Source organism: Natrix helvetica, assembly GCF_964273705.1.
Source record: "Natrix helvetica genome assembly, chromosome: 4".
NCBI classification, from domain to species: domain Eukaryota; kingdom Metazoa; phylum Chordata; class Lepidosauria; order Squamata; family Natricidae; genus Natrix; species Natrix helvetica.
The window spans coordinates 56,538,041-56,557,974 of NC_138550.1; the positions used below are offsets into that span (position 1 = coordinate 56,538,041).

A 19,934-nucleotide genomic window follows, 5' to 3' on the forward strand; every position below is an offset into this window, starting at 1 on the left:
GGGAGGCTTTGCACCAGCTGGCTGGCCAGGCAGGGAGCAAGGCAGGTAGGGCTGGATGGTTGGGGAGGGGGGAATCATGGCTGCTCAGGTGGCTCCTGCCACCCCTGCTTCTGCCAGCAGCTTGGGCACCTCGACTGAAGCATGGATCCCTCTCTCCCTCTCATACACACTCCCACCCACAAACAGAGAGGTTGGAGAGTTCTCTCTCTCTCTCTCTCTCTCTCTCTCTGTGTGTGTGTGTGACTGTCTGTCTGTGTGTGTCTGTGTGTGTCTGTCTCTCTCTCTCTCTCTGTGTCTGTGTGTGTGTTTTTCGCTGTGGCGGTAGTTGCAGTACTTTAGTGCCTGGCTGGCAGGGCCCTCAGGTAAGCCAATGCAGAGTGTGGGGGGCAGATCTGCCTTGCTTTGTCCTCCACCCCCACTGCCTCGCTTTGTAGCCACTGCACCAGTGCATTGCTCAGCTTCCTGCTAGGTTACAACAGCGAGCAAGGAGAAGAAGTGGCAAAGAATAAAGAAGAAGAATGAACCGAGGTGATGGTGGGTGGTTGTGGAGGACGAAGCAAGGTAGGGGATGCGGAGCTGTCATCCACCTTGCCTCGGCGTATCCGAGGGCCCTTCAGCCAGGCCAGCCAGGCCAGCCATTCCAAACCTTCACACACACCCCCACAGGGCACATCCCTTCACTAACGTGCTCTCCAGCTCTGTTCTCTGCTGCTGCGTGTACAGCAAGAAAAGTAGTCTGTGGGACTACAGTAAAAAAAAAAAAAAGTTCAGAACTTCTAACTTCTCAGAAAAAAAAATCTCATGAGGTTAGAAGGTCTGAACTATTTTTTTTTACTGTAGTCCCACAGACTACTTTAGTTGCCCTGCATGTGGTGATGGAGAACTGGGCCTGTGCATGCTCACACCCACCGGGATAGCATGGGCCAGGCCAAAGTGACACAGGCCAGAACCTTACAGTTTCTAGGATGGCTGCGCGGGCCAGATTGGGCCCATGAGCCTTGAGTTTGACATCCTTGTATGAAGCATATAGGAGGTTTTCTTCCCCAAATTAATAGAAAATGGTATTTTGCCATTTCATTTCAGGGTAGTTTGATCTTGGGAAACCCAGAATGTTTGTCATGTTCACAATATGATGAGCTTTAAAACTCAGTATCATTAGCACAGGGGTGGGTTATGGATTCTTTTACTGCCAGTTTGCTCAGGGATGTGCTTCGGGCGCATGGGAGCTATGGGCACAGTAGTAAAAAACTGTTTCTGTGCATGCGCAGAAGCAAAAAACAAGATAATAGAACCAGTTTGGATGTGTAGACAGCTGAATTACTACCTCCTCGGCCGAACCGGTAGGAACCCACCTCTGGAACAGCAGTACTATTTCAGGCAAAATATTTTAAACTTTGTGTCGCCAAACGAGATAAGGGGCATTACTTTAAAAAATAAATCTGCATTCGCAAAAACTTTTTCTAACATTCTATTCAAGTGACAATTGTGTAGGAATTTGTAGGTTGATAGAGGTGGACGCGTCCCTTCCCCTCCTTTGCTATCGGTTATGCCTGTGAATATACACATTTTAAAAACTTCTAATTGTCAGCCTGGCAATTCACTCTGCAGCCACTGAGTTGTTCTCTCTACATTTTATCTCTGCTTCTTCCACTGTCATCTTTTTCTTATTTTGCTCAGGGGAGGAAATGGAAAGAAGCAGGTCAAATAACAGAGAAAGGACCATTCACTTTCCTTTTTCCTACTCACCCTGATTTGCCTCCTTGCCTTTTCTCTAATCTCAGCTCTTACAACAGCTGACATTTTAAAGCCTCCTACACTGCTGGCTGTGCCTTTCTCTCTGCTGGCAATTTCTGTTGCACCTCCCTCTTCCTATCCAAGTGACTCAGTATTGAGGGGCTACTGTTCGTTCTCGGGCATTATCAGACATGAGGTTTTGTTTTGTTTTGTGCCTTTCATTTCCTTCCTATTTTTTTTTAAACAGGCTGACACCTCCTCCTTGGGCATAGATGCTGCCATTAGCCCTGCAGAATTGATCACTCCAGTTTCAGTGGGAGCATGATAGTTAAATGGATCGACTGCATTTAGAGCCTCTACGAGAATAAAATTTTCCCTTAGGAGACTTTCCCCTTCATAAATGTATCATAGATTACTCATTTCAAAAAGAATTAAAGCAATGGACAATTGACAGGCGCCATTAATCTACTGAGGGCCAATCCTCGCAATAGGACTTAAATCAGCTTAATTAAAAATGTAATTTAAAGAGTCATATTATCATTATTTCAGATTACATTGAAGCGTTTGGTATGTTTCTAAATGTCATCCAGATTAAGAGCACTCATGCCTGACCAATGTCAGTATGACTTTGCACCTTGGAAATAAGGATACCCAAACTGTTAAAACACAGATATCAAATAGGATTGCACCATGCTTTCACCAGCCAACATCTGTATAAATGGCATTCCCAGAAAAGTAAGCTGATTCTCCAACTGCAGACCTGAATCAGAAGTTTTAGATTTATTCTGTACCAGCATAAAGATGCATTGCTGGCTGTTTGTCCAGAAGTGCTTCTTTTCCTGATCCTTGGCTTTGACCATTTTCATATTTTTTAAAAAATGACATTTTTCCATTAGAGTAAAATAAAGCGATTGTCAGCCTCTGTTTTGGTTACTTGTTTACGGCTGCTTTGCTCTTTGGAGAGTCTTGTCCTCTCAATCTTCTGCGCATGCTGGTGGCTGATGTTTGGACTTGGTCAAGGCCAACCGTCTCACATACCAACTTGAGGAGGCTGTTTGAAGATGCACCCCACATGACACATTAGGGAGTTGCAGATTGGACACTGGGTTGTGGAATTGGGGGGGGAGGGTGCTGAGTAAACGTTTGCTATGTATATGTTCCTGCCTTTCTGGCTCAGATCTTGCTTTCCTTTTAGCTGCTTTCACTTCATATCTAGTAAAAGTACTTTATCTCTATTAACATGGAGTTGAGATTTTTCTTTCTTGGATATTGACGGAGGCATGCCTGACATTAAGCAAGATCTCACTTCACACCTATCCTGGAGTTAAAAGCTTCCAGGGGGGGAGCACCCAAATGTCTAACCCCTGCAACAAGCAGGAGGAGAGAATGGCAAGCGTCACAACCAGCCGAAAACCAAAAGATGACTGGCAGGCAGCGGAAAGAGAGAATCTCATGATGACCCATGGTTTACACCTTCTTCAGGAGGCTTGGGAATGACGGCATTCCCATGTAAATCTCACTGAAAGGGAGAATGGATTAGCCGAGCAGGCAGTGGGGGGAGCAGAACACCTGGTTAGCCCTGAAATGTCCCTGGGAACAGCTCCCAGAGCTGGGCAAGAGGGAGGGGCCACAGCTACAGCAGCAGCAGTTTGAGCTCCCCCAAGGAGGGGGAAAAAACCCCGAAGGCACCAAATGCCTCGGATTCCTCCACTGGAGTGAACTACAGAGGAGATCCCAAAGAACTGGGGGGCTTTTTACAGCAAGTTTGGGATTACATGCAAGAGTATGGGGAAGTTTTCTCATCAGAAATTGCCAAAGTAAGAAGGGTTACTATGGCTTTGGGAGGCAAAGCAGCTGCCTGGATGTTAGCCCTGTGTAATGATGATTCCTCCCTGCTGAGAGATTACAAGGAGTTTATGACTGCCCTGAGGAAACATTTTGATGATCCCCTCCTAAATCAAAAGGCGAAAAACAGGATGAAACCCTTAACCCAGGAAGGGAGGCCTGAGGTTGAGTACACACAGGAGTTTTGTGAGCTGTTTGTGCATATGCTGACCTCGGCTGGTGGGAAGGAACCTGGCTGGTAGCTAGGGAGATGCTGTGAAACTGCCCTGGAAGGCGTGGAAGGTGCTGATGTCCTTCTCCAGGCCAGGAGGAGAAGGAATCCTCCTCTTCCACGGGAGAAAGTGAAAATGATTCCAATGATGACCACTTGGTGAGTCCCCGATCGGGCCCCATGACCATCCCAGTAGAATTAAAAATGCCATCAACTGGAGCCCAGAGGAAGATGCTGGCCCTTTTAGACTCTGGATGCACCCGATGTGTAATCAGCCCGGAGATGGTGGAGAAAATGGGTTTAAGACTGAGGACTTTGAAAGTTTCCATTGCCTTTTGCCAGTTGGATGGGTCAATCGCTGGGGGTGCCTCTGCCCATTTTGTAACTGAACCAATAGAAAGGTGGATGGGGGATTACCAAGAAACCTTGAGTTTCATCATGGCACCTGGGATGGCTCGGCCCCTCATGCTGGGATTACCATGGCTACGGAAATGGAAACCGTGAACTGGAGGAAAGGGTGGTTGTGCATTCATTCTGCAAACCCCCCTGAGGGGAAGGGGAGGACGTCCCACATAGCCAATGCTGAAAAGAACCTAGCTGCCTCAGCGCAGGAGAAGATTAAAGGAGAAGAGAAAATCACCAAAGAATATTGGGACCTCAAGGAGGTTTTCAGTGAAAAGGCCTCCAACAAACTAACCCACCACCACCACGCCACTGATTGCCGCATTGAAATCATCCCAGGGGAGAAACTCTCTAAGCCCTAGATATACTCGATGACCCCACCAGTGAAATGGAGGAATTATGAAAGTTCATTGATAAAAACTTTAAAAGGGGTTTCATACAACCAGCTAGGCCACGAGTGGCCGCACCTGTATTGTTCAGAGAAAAGAAAGATGGCTCCTTTCATTTATGTGTGAATTACAAAAACCTTAATGGAATTTGCATGGAAAATGTATACCCTCAGCCACTCATGAAGGATATGTTAGCCCACTTGGGGAAGGGGAAGGTTTTTACCAAGTTGGACCTACTACAGAGTCAGAATCAAAGAAGGGGATGAGTGGAAAACTGCTTTCAACTGCCCTTTGGGATGATTCCAGTTCAAGGTACTCCCATTTGGTCTGCAGGGGGCGCCAGCAGTTTTCATGCAATTAATAAATGAAGTTTTGCATGAGCACCTGTATAAGGGCATGTAAGTCTATCTCGACAACATCCTTATCTACATGGAAACATGTGAGGAACACGTGACTTTGGTCCACTCAGTCCTCAAGAAAGTCTGGGCCACTGTACTTTATGCGAAATTGTCTAAATGTGAATTTCATCAGGAGAAGATCGATTACCTGGGATACCGTATCTCCCACAAAGGCATCAAGATGGACCCAGCAAAAGTCCAGGCCATTACTGATTGGGTGCCTCCTCGCACCCGCAAGCAATTCCAAAGTTTTCTGGGATTTGCAAATTTTTATCATTAATTTATTCCCTCGTTTGCTAACATCACTCTGCCCATTACAAATCTTCTAAAATATAAAGGAGAAGCAAAACCTCGGCCGGGGAAGCCTTTGAACTGGACTATGGAGTGTCAAGCTGCTTTCGATAAATTAAAGCGATTCTTTGCAGCAGAGCCAGTTTTGAAACACCCTGGTATGGATGCACCATTCGTGGTACAGGCTGATGCCAGTGATGTGGTGATGGGGACGGTATTACTTCAAACAAACTCTGATGGTAAATTGCACCTGTGTGCTTACACCTCACGTAAGCTTACAGAGACAGAAAGGAGATGGGCCATATGGGAGAAGGAAGCTTTTGCTGTTAGATGGGCTTTGATGACATGGTGACATTTCCTGGAGGGGGCGAAACACCCTTTTGAAGTATGGACTGATCATAAAAATTTAGAACCATTGAAGATCCCATAAAAACTGTCACCTAAACAAGTGTGTTGGGCACAACACTTCAACTGGTTCAATTTTACCCTGAAATACATCCCGGGGCGGGGGGGGAGAACTTTATGGCTGATGCCTTGTCCAGCTTCCCCAGTACAACAGCTCTAAACTGAGCGTGGTTCATCCGGTCATCCCAGCTAGAAATATTGCTGCCCCAATGATTACTAGGAGGCAAGGCCCAGTAGACTTGGATGTAACTACGGACCTAATGAACAAACTCAAAGACGGCCTTGAATCCAATGACTGGTTCAAGGAACATTCTGATGAATGCACCATGAAAGATGGACTGGCGTGGGTAGGAGCTAAACTGTATGTTCTGGCTGACCAGTTATCCTGATAAGCCTTGATTTTATAATAGATGTATATGCTATATTGTTATTTTGTATTGTTTTTCCTCTCTCTTTTCCTGCAGGGATGATATCTCTTTCTGGAGGACGGCCGGATGTCAGCCTCTGTTTTGGTTACTTGCTTACAGCTGCTTTGCTACACTTGCTTACTATCGGCTGCCATAGGAATGGGGGGGCATGGTATTGGGGAAGGGAATAATATTGTACTGGAGGAGTCTTGTTCTCACCATCTTCTGTGCAGGCTGGTGGCTGATGTTTGGACTTGGTCAAGGCCAACTGTCTCACATACCAACTTGAGGAGGCTGTTTGAAGATGCATCCCACATGACACCTTAGGGAGTTGCAGATTGGACACTGGATTGGGGAATTGGGGGGAGGGTGCTGGGTAAACGTTTGATATGTATATGTTCCCGCCTTTCTGGCTCAGATCTTGCTTTCCTTTAGCTGCTTTCATTTCATATCTAGTAAAAGTACTTTATCTCTATTAACATGGAGCTGAGGTTTTTCTTTCTTGGATATTGAAGGAGGCATGCCTGACAGCAATAATTAATCATATAAGTAAGATGCTGATGCCACGACAGCATTCAGCCATTTTTGAAAGAAGCCCTGGGAATCAAGAACTGAAGACAGGCTAGCTTTGGTTTCATTCATAAGCTGAGAACAGAGGATCCTTAGAAGTCTGCATAGTTTCTTTTGCAAGAAGACCAGTGTGACATAGGAAAATCAGTCTCGATACTGAAATTGGTCAAAGAAGTAACAACTGCAAGGAACTCACTTTGCTCCTTGCTCTCACATAAGTACTCCTCTTTTTCTGTCAGTTCTTCTGGGATGGTAGAAGGAATTCTGGTTCCATTGCCACAGCAATTCTGGATCCATCCATCAACTAAAGCAATACACGAGCAAATAATAGATACAAACTCAAAGTAAACCGTTCCAAACTCAATTGCAAAAAATACAGCTTCAGCAAGAGTGGTCAATGCCTGGAATGCACTACCCGACTCTGTTGTTACATCCCCAAACTCCCATAACTTAAACCAAAGACTGTCTACTGTTGACCTCACCCCATTCCTAAGAGGTATGTAAGGGGCGTGCATAAGTGCACCAGCGTGCCTAGCGTCCCTGTCCTACTGTCTCCAATTATTCGTACCCATTTACTGTGTTCATATTTATGTTTATATTTATACCTGTTATCTTTTACATGTTTGGCAAACTAAATAAAATAAATGAAAATAAATATGACTTCTTTTGGTTGAAGAGCTACATCAGGTTTTCCCTTTGACAATGTGAAAGTTACACTCTGCAAATGGGTTTGGAACAGGTTCCTGGGTGAGCAAAACAGGCCCAGAGTTTTTTGGTCCTGCCTTCCCTGAGCAAAGAAGAGGTGCCGATGGACTGTGCATTTTGCATTTTTGAGCAAAAACAAGCAAAACAAAACAAATAATATTAAAACAAGGAAGGACAGTTCAATCTTACTGCTTACCACTTAATTGATCTCTCTTGTCTCTTTTTCTTCCACTCCTTGTCTCTTTCTTTTCCAGAATGCAAGTTTGAATCAATACAAGTTCTTTGGGAACAATCATTATCAGAGAATAAAAGGATTGCAAATAAATATTTACATACATATGGAAGCTAATCAGATTAGACAGTAAAATGACATCAGACAGCTAAACAGGACGAGAATATGTCTTCCATTGCAGCGAACAGGCAGAGATTTACTCTCTTTTACAGCTACAAAGTTATGTTGCTGCCTGCCTGTTACTGCCTCAGTTCTGTTATTGAGTAAAAACTATAATTGTGTGAGTTCTGCTTTTGTCCTTAACAATAACTGGAAAACAAGTATTATTACTACATAATCAGTTCGTGAGCTCTTCATCATTCTGAAACAACTGAAATAATTGACTGAGTCTATAAAGGATTGTCATCCAGCTTGGCAAAATAAAATATGAACAGATGGTTGGGGATATAAGAACGGTTTGTTTTAATTTCTGCTCACACTATTAAAATGTAAATATCTAACGCTACCCTGACACCATGCTGAATCTCTTCAAGATCTGTTTTTGCTGAGCTATTTCCTGATGATAGCATGCAAAACTATAAAGCGTACAGGCCTGTAACTGCATAAAATACAATGTCTGTCATTTTCTAATGATAATTATCTTTTAAATATATATTTATGTATTTAATTGTCCCTTTAAAAGGTAAAGATTTTACAGCTAGTATATTTATACCATTGGATTGGTGCCCTCTGTAGGCTATCACAGTCAAATAAGGATATGGGAAAGCTTCTGCTTCATTATCAGTTAAGTGAATCATCTTGATTTACATAGGTCCTCTAAAATTGTCATAATTATCTGCCTCACTAAAGAGGGAGATGAGGCATTAGGCAATTCTCCTTTGCTGTACAAAGTGCTGATATACTTTGTAGACCTGCCTGTTCGGTCCCAATTTGATGTATTCTAATATAGACATTGCATGCATTCTTGCTTTCATGGAGCAATATTAGATTTCACTATAGTTTCTCTCTGACTACAGGTAATACTGATACGCACTGATGGGACTATTCAAATTTGTAATGCTGACATTACTATTTCCGAAATCCTTAAAGAGTTGCAATCAATTTCTAATTTAAAACCTCTACATTTAAATTTAGAAAGCTATATGTTTGCCATCATTTCAATGGTCAGTGAAAGAATTGGGGATAATTAATAGCAACGACAACCACTGATATTTTCCATGATTTTTAATATTTATTTTAGAATATTTGTGTGCATCTGCAAATATATGTGCCTGCCTCTCTCCTTTTCTTCTGCACAAAAGATTAAGAATTCTAAGGGATGTGCTAAAATAATGTCAAATGTCAGAATACAGAAGCTATCATACTGCATATAAAAATAATCATCAATATAAGAATATTACACTGCCCGAGTCTTCCTTTTGATATAAGAGTAATTTTTGGGAGAGAATGTTTTTTCAAAAAATATTAAAATAACTTGATTAGAAATTGTTGAGAATATTGATAGCTCAGATTGTACATTTTGGCAAGGGTTAAACTGCAAGCTCAGAGAACAGACTCCTGCCAAAATAACTCAGTGTTGTACAAACAGGATAAAGTTATCCATTTGTTTGTATTACCAGCTCCTTTCATTTAAGGCAGGGGTGTCCAAACTTGGCAACTTTAAGACTTGTGGACTTCAACTCCCAGAATTCCCCAGCCAGCTGCTGGCTGGGGAATTCTGGGAGTTGAAGTCCACAAGTCTTAAAGTTGCCAAGTTTGGACACCTCTGATTTAAGGACATTATTTTTGATGCTTTAACAGTAAAATTCTTATATTTTCCTGTACACCAGGTATATTCCCTGTGCATTTACAGGATGTACAATTAACAGATTAAGTGTCTGGGATCAGGGATTGTTATGTTGAGATGAGTATCCTCAGTAAATTGAAATGGTATATCTTTAAGAACACTTTTTTCAAAAGGACAAAGGGGGGAAAACACAAAACAACACATTAAAAAGATGCATCAAAAAAGAAAAAAAAGACATAAACATATTGTCCCCTCTAGTTGAATAGTGATGAATATACAACCTTGCAAAACAAGCACTCCAAAAAATTTTAAACTACTAAAGCTAGTTGCAACTTGTTGGCCTGTCTTCTATATGTTATTTTAATGACCAAATAGACCACAAGAAAAACAATATTAGTGAAACAAAAGAAAATTAGAGTTTCAAAACTGTTAACAGTTTGTTATTGTAATCCACTTGTAGACAATTCATCATGGCATTTTATCTATTCTAAATCATCCCCAAAGTTATAAACAAATCGTCCTGGGTCAAATATCCATGTTTGTTTCTAAATATCATCTGTAGTCAATTGTTGTTTAACAATTGTTCTGTATTTTATTTAATTGTTCTGTATTTTGTATCTTAACTTTGTTTTGAATAAAATAAAAACAGGTTAAAAAAAAGAACACTCCTTTTCCAAAACACAAAAAGCCACAGAAATAAATGCCAGTCTAATTTTATCTTCTCAACTGGAAATATTTCTTTAGAGATTATCAAATAGTGCCTAACTGTCTACATGATTAATATCATTAATTACTTTAGGGATGTAGAGAGTAATTTCTCTTCATAGAATGTTTCCAAAGTGTTCATGTAATGACTGTATCAGTATTCCTGTAATAAGATATGAGATTGACTAGCTAGTTGAAAAGAATTTTTGAAAAAGAAAAATAGCTCAGATTGTTCGATAATCAATTGATGTTAATTTAAATGGGAGAATTATGATTATGGTAAATTCTTTGTGTTTGGATTTTGTCCTCTTTTCTCCCTTTCTCCTTTATATTTTTATTATTTTCTTAGAACATATTGCAATTGTTTTACAGATTCATTTGAACATTAATATATAATTGGGGAATGGGGTTAAGAAGAGCAAAATTCCATTTGCTGACTATAAAAATCTATAGCAAGTAAACAATTGATAGTAAAAGATAGTAAAAGAGTAAATTTTTAGATAGATATTACTTGTTTGAAACATTGGCTAAGGATGCAGTTGAACATATAACATATGATGCATTTTACATTACTCCCAGTCTCAAAAACATCAAACTTCTTTAATTATTCAATGCCCATTATTTGAATGGCTGGAGAAATATTTGGGATACTAAATGGCAAATGACCTTTCTTTCATCAACCGCACCTTCATTTTTGAAATAACAGAATTATAAAATAACAGAACTGGAAGGGATCTTGGAGGTCTTCTAATCCAACCCTCTGCTCAAGTTGGAAACCTTATACCATTCCAGACCAAAAGTTGTCCAATCTGTTCTTAAAAACCTTCGGTGTTGGAGTACCCACAACTCCTGAAGGCAAGTCTTTCCACTGATTAATTCTTCTATCTGTCAGGAAATTTCTTCTTAGGTATACAGTAGGTTGGTTCTCTTCTTGATTAATTTCCATCCATTGCTTCCTGTGCTGCCTTTTGGTGCTTTGGAGAATAGGTTGACCCCTTCTTCTTTGTGGCCACCCCTTAGATATTGGAACACTGCTAGATCATTGAGAAGAAGGTAATTTCAGAGATAAGTTACAGTAAAATGAAATGTGAGAATGGGATGGGATATATCCTGGTAACAATTTTGTCCTCAAAGTTTTGTTCTTAAAACAAAAGCTTTATAAAATTGTTTCACATACATATGCAAGCACAAGTGATTTGGTATTCACACCTCCAGAGGCATGGTGAATGCTTTTCATTTACGAGTACTGCTATTATTCATTTCAGTTCTGACTTTAAAAGTAAATCAAGAAATTAGCTGAAGGCTTGGTCATGAGTAATTACACTTGCACTCTCAGGAGCTTGCTTGCCATCCATCCATTGCTTTTTATTGATTGTGCTGTGCAAAAACACATTATAAAGCTAACTTATTTGCTGCACAATTGGATGAACAGCTCATTTAATTCCACAGCTATATTATTTGTATAAGTTGCTGAGTGCTAAAATGGGAAGTTGGATAGGCAGTTAAGAAGACCAACTAATTTAGCTATTATTTACTTTCAGCTTTTCTCATAATCTCAAAGTAGTGATTATTGCATAAGATATAAATTCACTTTTTGAACATTAAAAAAAACATTGGGAATACCTCCAAACCTATAAATGTGAACTATATTTGTATATTTAAGCATATTTTTTACCCTTAGAGGATGGCTTTTCTGTACTGAATGTGAGCAATGAAAATTGTAGTTGTTAGATTATGTAATGGATAGGCACACCCAGGCTCAACGGTAACAACAGCTCTTTATTATAACACAAGTAAGAACAATCCAGCGAAGGTTGAGTCTGACAGCAGCCCTTTTATAGGGAGCTGTCAGACCTTTCGTCCAATAGGATTAAACCTCTTTCCCGCCGGAATAGAGGACCTTGGTGGAAACCACTGTAATTTGGTATAAGTATCTAACAGTAGTCATTGATTAAGTTACAAAATTTATGTTTTGCCTGAGTCCACAATCTCTGGGCAGCTCATTAAAAAAAAATCCTTGAATTTAAAAGTCATTTTAAAGCAACAGAAGTATAATGGATCTCTTAAACCTTGAAAGCTTAACATTATCTTATCAGTTTTTTGTAGTCTAAAAGGGCAGCAATAATGCATTCTATATGTTTGGGAAACAATTATGACAATAAAGTCTGTTGATGATTCTGGATTTGCAAATAGTAAGTCAATAAGGCCAAGGTCAGGATATTTTACTGAACAAAAGAAGGAGATGGGATTCTCCCCCACTCCATTGCAAAGCAGGTTGCAACAGAAGTTCTTCTTTTTCAGCCTGGGGGTTGAAGGCTGATGTGGGGGGGTGGGGAATTCTCTCCTCCAACAGTGTGTTCCTGTCCTCCAACGTCTACCTTTGCTCCAAGGTAGAATTGTAATGGAACAAGTTACATTACAATTTGGAAAAGTGAAAAACAGACTAAAGTGCTGCTTAAAAAAAAAGCAGCAAGGATACTAAAAGCACAAGTCTATAAATGGCTATTCAAACTTAAGTTCTGTTGGGCTCAATGTGGCATAGCCAATCAAACTTTTACTACAGAAAGTGCCACAATAAAATACATAGATCTATAATTAACAATATTTTAAAAAATACAGTAAGATGATACACATTGTTATAATAACTATAGTACAATCACCAACATTTATGCTAAACTGCAACCATAGATGGGACAGACACAACAAATGGTTGTACAAAATTGGACAACCTGGAAAGATATGCCAGAGTTCTGATCAGATAGAAGTGATAAATAAACATTGTGCTGTATGTAGCCAAAAATAGCCAACATCTTAAGAAACCCCAAAGACAAGATCCAGCTAGAAAACCAAGGAGTCTACGAAATACCATGCAAAATCTGCCCTGCCACATACATTGGACAAACTAATAGGAGAATAAATGCATGCATTGCAGAACACAAGAATGCAATCAGAAAAAGAGAAAAAAACCTTCCTCCCTTTTCCAGCACCTTAAAGCAACAGGACATGAAATTGATTTTGAAGGAACCAAATTAATCTCCAAAACAGAACACTTCAACAAGAGAATAATTATGAAAACCATCGAAATAGAGAAACACCCCGACAACATGAATAAACGTGATGATACCTCCCGTCTACCAGACATCTGGAAACCAGCCCTATTCAACAAATGAACCCCACCCAGCACCCAGGTCGTTACAACACAAAAGAAAACACCAGCCTGAAGATGGCGAGTGGGACCTCGCCAAAACGTTGCCAAGACAATCTCAATCTTACACGGGAAAAGACCCGAATACAACAAGAGCAGCATGCCTACACCCGTGAAAATCTACGAAAACATATACATACATACATACATACATACATACATACATACATACATACGTGTGTGTCTTCCTTGATTTCCTATAGAACAACAAGGGAGCATATGGCTTAGAGATTCCACAGAACCATCTCCATGTGGGCACACCCAATGCTGAAATGGAGTGTTTTTATACCTCCCAAACAGAAACTGCAGAGGATAATGCATCTATCTTGACCAATGTGAAACACTGACAAAATGTCAGAATTAGAACTGAAGAGACATAAGATGATGGGGAGAATCCAAAAACTGTAAGGTTGGATGTTAGGCTTAAACTGGTTTGAAAATCAATAGCCCAGATTTGTTGTTTACGATGACTATTGGCATTTTCAAGCCCTAATGGACAGAAACTGAGGACTGGATTTGCTATTGGCTTTTGTTAGCCAGGTTGATTTAAAACAGCATCTGAGAACCAGTGGAGCCAGAACTTCAGGGGGTGGGGGAAAATCAATTTCAAGGAGAAATGAAGGAACTGCAAATCGGTCTTGATGGCTCCATTGCTGAGCTGTTTTTATCCTCTCTTTGTCCAGGTATAGTATTTTTGTTTTTATATTATTTATTGTTGTGGCTTTTAGATTTTTGTTTTATACTGACTTTTATTGTTGTGCACTGCCCAGTGTCCCCTTTGGAGGAGCTGGGCAGCAATATTAATTTGATTAAACAAACAAACAAGCAAACAAGCAAATAATAAGATCTGGCACTTGCAGAAACCAAACCTCTCTCTAACTGTAAGGCAGCATTCTTAATGTGTCTTGGAACTGCAAGTATTGCTTTTACAAATTGGGACTGGACAGCTTCCAGGATATTAAACTTTATAAAAATGCAAATTAGAACACCATTAAGTAGCTTAGCAAGGAAAACTTTGCAGGCTGCAGGAACAAAATGTGCCTTCCTTGAAGGGAAGACTCTGAAGACAGCTTTGGGCCTGCATTGGGCTATACTTCCCCCATAAGAGAAATGTGTGCTCCAAGATAAGAAACCCTGAAAGTGCCACCCCAAACTATTTCTAAGTACTAACTACTCTATTGGAGGCCCATTAATTTTCCATTTATGCAACCTAGTGTTGTATCATGCGATCGCTGGAACTCTAATTTTTTGATAATTTACTACAAGTTGTTCTTTTAGGCAAAAGGAAGCCAATGCTCTCACAATGCCCTTTTCATTCCCACCTGGGAGATAGATAATACTACTACATTGTTTGCATATAGCAAGGCTGAAATTGGATGATCTGCTAATATTGGAGAGCGATGACTAGAAGATGGTAAAGCTGAATAAATGAATTGCTGTACAAATTAAAAAATAAGGGGGCTTAGATACACCTTGTCCTTACACTTCTTATCATGGAACCAACTCCAGAAACATGCACCTAGGGGGAAAATTTCACTCTCAGTGAGATGTCAGAATAGAGTGAGGGTCTCCAACCTTAGCAAATTGAAGCCTGGTGGACTTCAACTTCCAGAACTCCTGGACTTCTGGAAGTTGAAGTCTGCCAGGCTTCAAGTTGCCAAGGTTGGAAACCTCTGGAATAGAGAGTCTGGATGAAAAGGAGCAATCTTTTATCCATACAAGATTCCTGAATTTTTTGTCATAGCCTCTCCCTTGGAATCAGATCAAAAGCTGATCTAAAATACATAAAGGCTGAAAAAGGGGTGCCATTGGGTAGTGAAGAATATTTTTAACCTAAATGGTGTGAGACCAGAATAATGGTTAAAGGTTGAAGAGTCCAGTCTAAATCCTTCCTGTTCCTTAACTCTAATTATTTTTACTTTGGACACAATCCAACCCTTTAAATAAAGATACTTTGCATATACTGTGCTTATTATATTAAGCTAGATAATTGATCTACAGTTGGCAGGATTAAATCCATTTCCTCTGTTCCTCTAAAGGGGGATAACTTTGGCCTCATTCCATCCAGATGGAAAGTGCGCTGTGCTATTAATATAAGTTAAAAGAGCAGCCAGCACAGGGCCCTACCAATCTTTACTTTCTTTCAGCAACTCTGGAGGGAGTTCCAGGAGCTTCCCCAGATTTCAGTTGTACCATGAAATACTCAGCCATCCATAGACAGAGGAAGGCATTCAGGAGAAGTCATCACTGAGTGAGGAACCACCATTGGATTATTTATTTAATATTCCTGGTTTTAAAAAGTTCTGAAAGTAACTTGTTCAAATATCCGCAGGTATTTGGCAGATGAAATTTAAAACACTACTTGTAGGAGAGCAGTTAATTAGGCACCATAACCAGGTTGAGTTCTTAAGCTTAACTCTCCCCCCTCAATCCTCTTTCAGTGCTTGCCCTTCTTTGTTTGATAGGTGCTTTATAAAACCTCTTGTGCTCCCTGAATGACTGGAGAGAGCCTAATGAGTTGTTAGGTTGAAAAGTATACTCTGCAGTAAGAAGGGCCTTTTTTAAACTGTATACCAATTTGTTAAACAAATCCTAAATAACAGGGCCTGAGAGTGTGGGTAATAGATTGGTAATATGATAATATCTTTTCAGAAGCATTTGCTAAACAGATTTGGAAGTGCAGTTGAAGTAATGGTTCTAAATTTAACAGAGTGGGCAAGTTTCTAGCAATTCTAAAAGACCATTTGTTTTGAATGAGTCTTTTTATTGTGGCCTCAGAAGACAGCTAGGAACTTAAGAATTACTTTGGGATAGATGGCAGATTAATGGGAAATGGTCACTATCTGGGTTTATTAGATCAAGTACTGTATGTGGAACCATAAAATAAACACACTTGCTCCTTTGGAGCTTCAGAAAGTTAGTTCCACATCCAGGCTATCTATAAGCGAGTCCACTCTGAAGTCTGACATATTATACTTTTATTTTTAGACTGTTGAGCCAATAAAGGAAATATTATTTCATTTGAAGGGAGAGACCAATTAAAATGAGTTTGTAAAAAAGCATCTGACTCTCCAATATGAACATTGAAATTACCAGCAATAATTACTAATGCATCTGGGTACTGGCAAAGCAGTCTGGAGATATTGTTGCCAAGAATATCCCAAATACTATCAACTTCATCATATGTTTGTAATAGGGGAATATATATATATTGATGAATAACATATTGTGAGGCTTAAGATGACCAAAATGGGCTAGAGGCATACTGCCACGTGGCCCCAACACAGTCACAGAGATGTTAAATTTTGTAGTGACCATTTTGTTCAAACCTCCAAAGGAATCTTTTATTTTTAATGCTGGGTAATGCCTGGAGTGTGTATGGAGTGTACCTAGAAAAAGAAATATCACCTATTGTTAGATACTAGCTTCAGTTATAGTGGTTTCCACCAAGGTCCTCTGTTCTGGCGGGAACAGAGGTTTAATCTCATTGGTCGAAGGGTCTGACAGCTCCCTATAAAAGGGCTGCTGTCAGACTCAACCTTCGCTGGATTGTTCTTACTTGTGTTATAATAAAGAGCTGTTGTTACCTTTAGCCTTGTGTGCCTTTCCATTACCCAATGTAACACCTATGGTCCATATTTCCTTCAGCAACAAAATATCAGAAGTTAATATATTATAGAAAAAAGCTATGCTATTAGGATTGAGTCCAGAGGGAAGCAGAAGTTAGGAAAGGGTCAAGATGGTTGGATTTTTGGTTGTTTTATTAGGATTCTTTTCTTCTGTGGGTCTATGGCTTCTTTATTACCTTTATTGTTTTGCTTTTAAAGTGCAATCCAGCCAGTGTTGTTGATTTATTTATGTGATTTTATTTGTATAGCCACCCATCTAACCTAAGCAACTCTGGGCAGCTCATAGTAATTAAAACAGTATCAAAAACAGAAAACAAATCAAAACAAATATGCATCTTTTAAGCTAAGCTTGATTTTTGATGATTATGTACATACGGTAAATCAACGTGTTTCCCTTACAACAATGTGGAAGCGATTTCCTATTACTTTTTGAGGAAGTATCTTTTTCAATTTCTCAATTTAATTTAGAGCCTTTGTATTTCCATTGATGTCTCATGAGAAACCTTAGAGTGAAACTGCAGTTCCGTTGGTGTTATATTTAACATTTTCTGTTTATTTTCCAAATAGATTAACAGAACAAATAGATGATTTTTATTAGATGAAGTTATGAACAAAGAAAATAGTTTTAACAAATTTCTCCAGTGCTCCAATCATATTCTAGAATTCTCACATGAAATTCAATTTTGTCTCCAATTTCCATGGATGATTGACGCTGAAGTTAGTCATTATTGACTTTGGAAAGTTTAAAAGAAATGAGGTTTTCTAGAAAAGGTGTTGGAGGAAGAGTAAGATTTAACAAAGACCTGAAGCATTCTTAGCAATATCAGCCTTCCACTGTAGGACCAAAGATCTAAAGTCTTCAAGCAAATGTAAAATAGAATATGAAATGACGGGTTCATTCATTCATTCATTCATTCATTCGACTTATTTTATATTAAAACTATATCCATATGATATATTTTAGATACCCATTTTAACCATAGCAAACATACTTTTGAAAAATTTTCATACAAAAAATCTACTATTAAAACGCTAACACCAAATAGCTAAAAATATACAATAAACAAAGCAATTATAATTTTCTAACACAGGCCCTCCTGGATTACAAATAAAACAGTAGAGCTCAGTGACATTTGTGAAAAGTTGTGCCTGTATTTCTCTAAGTATTTAGAGTAAGAGGTTATATAATATAATGAATGAATTGGGTTTCCAGTCCACTTGTTCTAAATCAGTACTGTTGTCATAGATATGAGATATTCCATACCACTATTGATATGGTCAATAAATGTTTGTTTAAAAATAATTGAGAATTAAAGAAGTCAAGAATACATTAGGAGCAAATTCTACTTGAAAAATCTTGTCAATTAATTTATTATTGGAAGAGATAATGCAAGCCAAGAATCCATAACATACTGCACCAGGCCCCAGTATGCTTCCAGATAATTCCCCTGGTGCCCAACAAGTTCAGCTTCCCTTGGAGCTTGTTAAAACTGTTTTAAATAATTATTGACATTAATTAATTTTAATTAATTTAAGTAGGATATTGACATGCTGCAGAGCAATGTACCAGCCTTTTGGAGTGCAATTTATTTGCAAGAATGCCTTTAGCATCCCAAGAAAGCTAGTTTGTCTTTTGGTAAATGCTGTCCAGTGACTGACCTTGTTCATCACAGCAGCCCTGTTAATTTGCAAGTTTTTTGCAGGAATCTCCTTTTCTGCAAGCCTATCAAATATTTGGATTTCCCAAATGTGCCTCAAACCTTGAAACATTGAACAAATAACTTGCGCAAGTTATTTATCAAAATAAAACTTTAGGAAGTTGAAAACAAATTCCTTGTATTTAGCTTGTTCCAGGCAGACAGCTATGTTGGTCATTCCTGGACAGCTGGTGTCTACTTTTGGCCTTCCTTAGCCTCTTTTTTTGTGTGTGGCCTCAAACTTAAAGCAAAGCTGGGAGGCTGATACTAAATACTGGTTTTAATCTGTGGGATATTTAAAATGGTGTCCACATCAGTTTTTCTCAGTCTTGGCAAGATTGAGAAATGCCGCCTAATTCTCAGCCACTTATCATGTCTCAGAACACTGTCAACTGAGTGTCTAGGTGAGATCTCTCAGATATATGGAAATAGGAGAGAAGAGATCACAAGGTGTCTTTGTTTGGCTTCTCATCAGAGAATCCATATTGGCAATTTTCTTCTTAAATGTGTATTAATTATTTTTGTTTGTGTTTATTCATCTTCTTGATATAGATACGCAAAAGAAAGTTCCAGAGGATTTTGACATAGACATGGATGCACCAGAGACAGAGAAAGCTGCTGTGGCGATACAATCTCAATTCAGAAAATTCCAGAAGAAAAAGGCTGGCTCCCAGTCTTAGTTGCTACCTCACAGTTTTCCCCATCAAACACTAGTCTATCTGGAAATGAATTAAAACTTTTAGATGCATGTATAGGAGTAACCACTATTTAAAACCCCAATTGTCAGATATCAAAATAAGTATGCATATGCTGTGGCTTAGTCTCTATATTGACAACCAGTATCAGTTCTTCTGTAATCCACATTTTACCTGATATTAAAATAAAATATTAGGATGAAATTACTGAGATTTGGTCAGTCTTGCGCTGCATTCTTATATTATTTCAATAAATCCAGTGCTTTAAATTAAAAGAATGCAAATGTCCACTTTTGTCTTCAGTGGGAGCGATAATCACCACATTACATTATGTTTTGAGCTTATTTATTTTCTGAGGAATGAAAGTATACATTTTTCTTATCTCATTTGGTGAACCAAAGTGTCATCCACGTGTCAATAACCAATATTTTTCAATGATGGAAAGAACCAAACATTTTGCCATTTTCCAGTCTAAATATTTAATTGACTGATACCATAATAATAATAAATATGGGAGTTTTGAGTGGTGACATGGATACTTTAACCCTACAAGGTTTGGAGCATCATTTCTGCCCTTGCCACCCTCAACTACTTAAACATGGTTCACTCAAGCTGAGGCACAAAAGGT

General features: G+C 39.2%; 1 protein-coding gene across 1 annotated transcript in view; it reads left to right on the top strand.

Annotated features, from left to right (window-relative positions):
• The window catches only part of PCP4 (Purkinje cell protein 4), a 70,358-nt gene extending 50,774 nt beyond the window's left edge, over positions 1-19,584 (top strand). Inside the window, exon 3 of the mRNA XM_081950404.1 lies at positions 19,164-19,584. Within this exon, the coding sequence (XP_081806530.1) occupies positions 19,164-19,291 (128 nt within the window). The 3' untranslated portion in view covers positions 19,292-19,584. The remainder of the gene's footprint in view (positions 1-19,163) is intronic.
• The last annotated feature ends 350 nt before the right edge of the window (positions 19,585-19,934 follow it).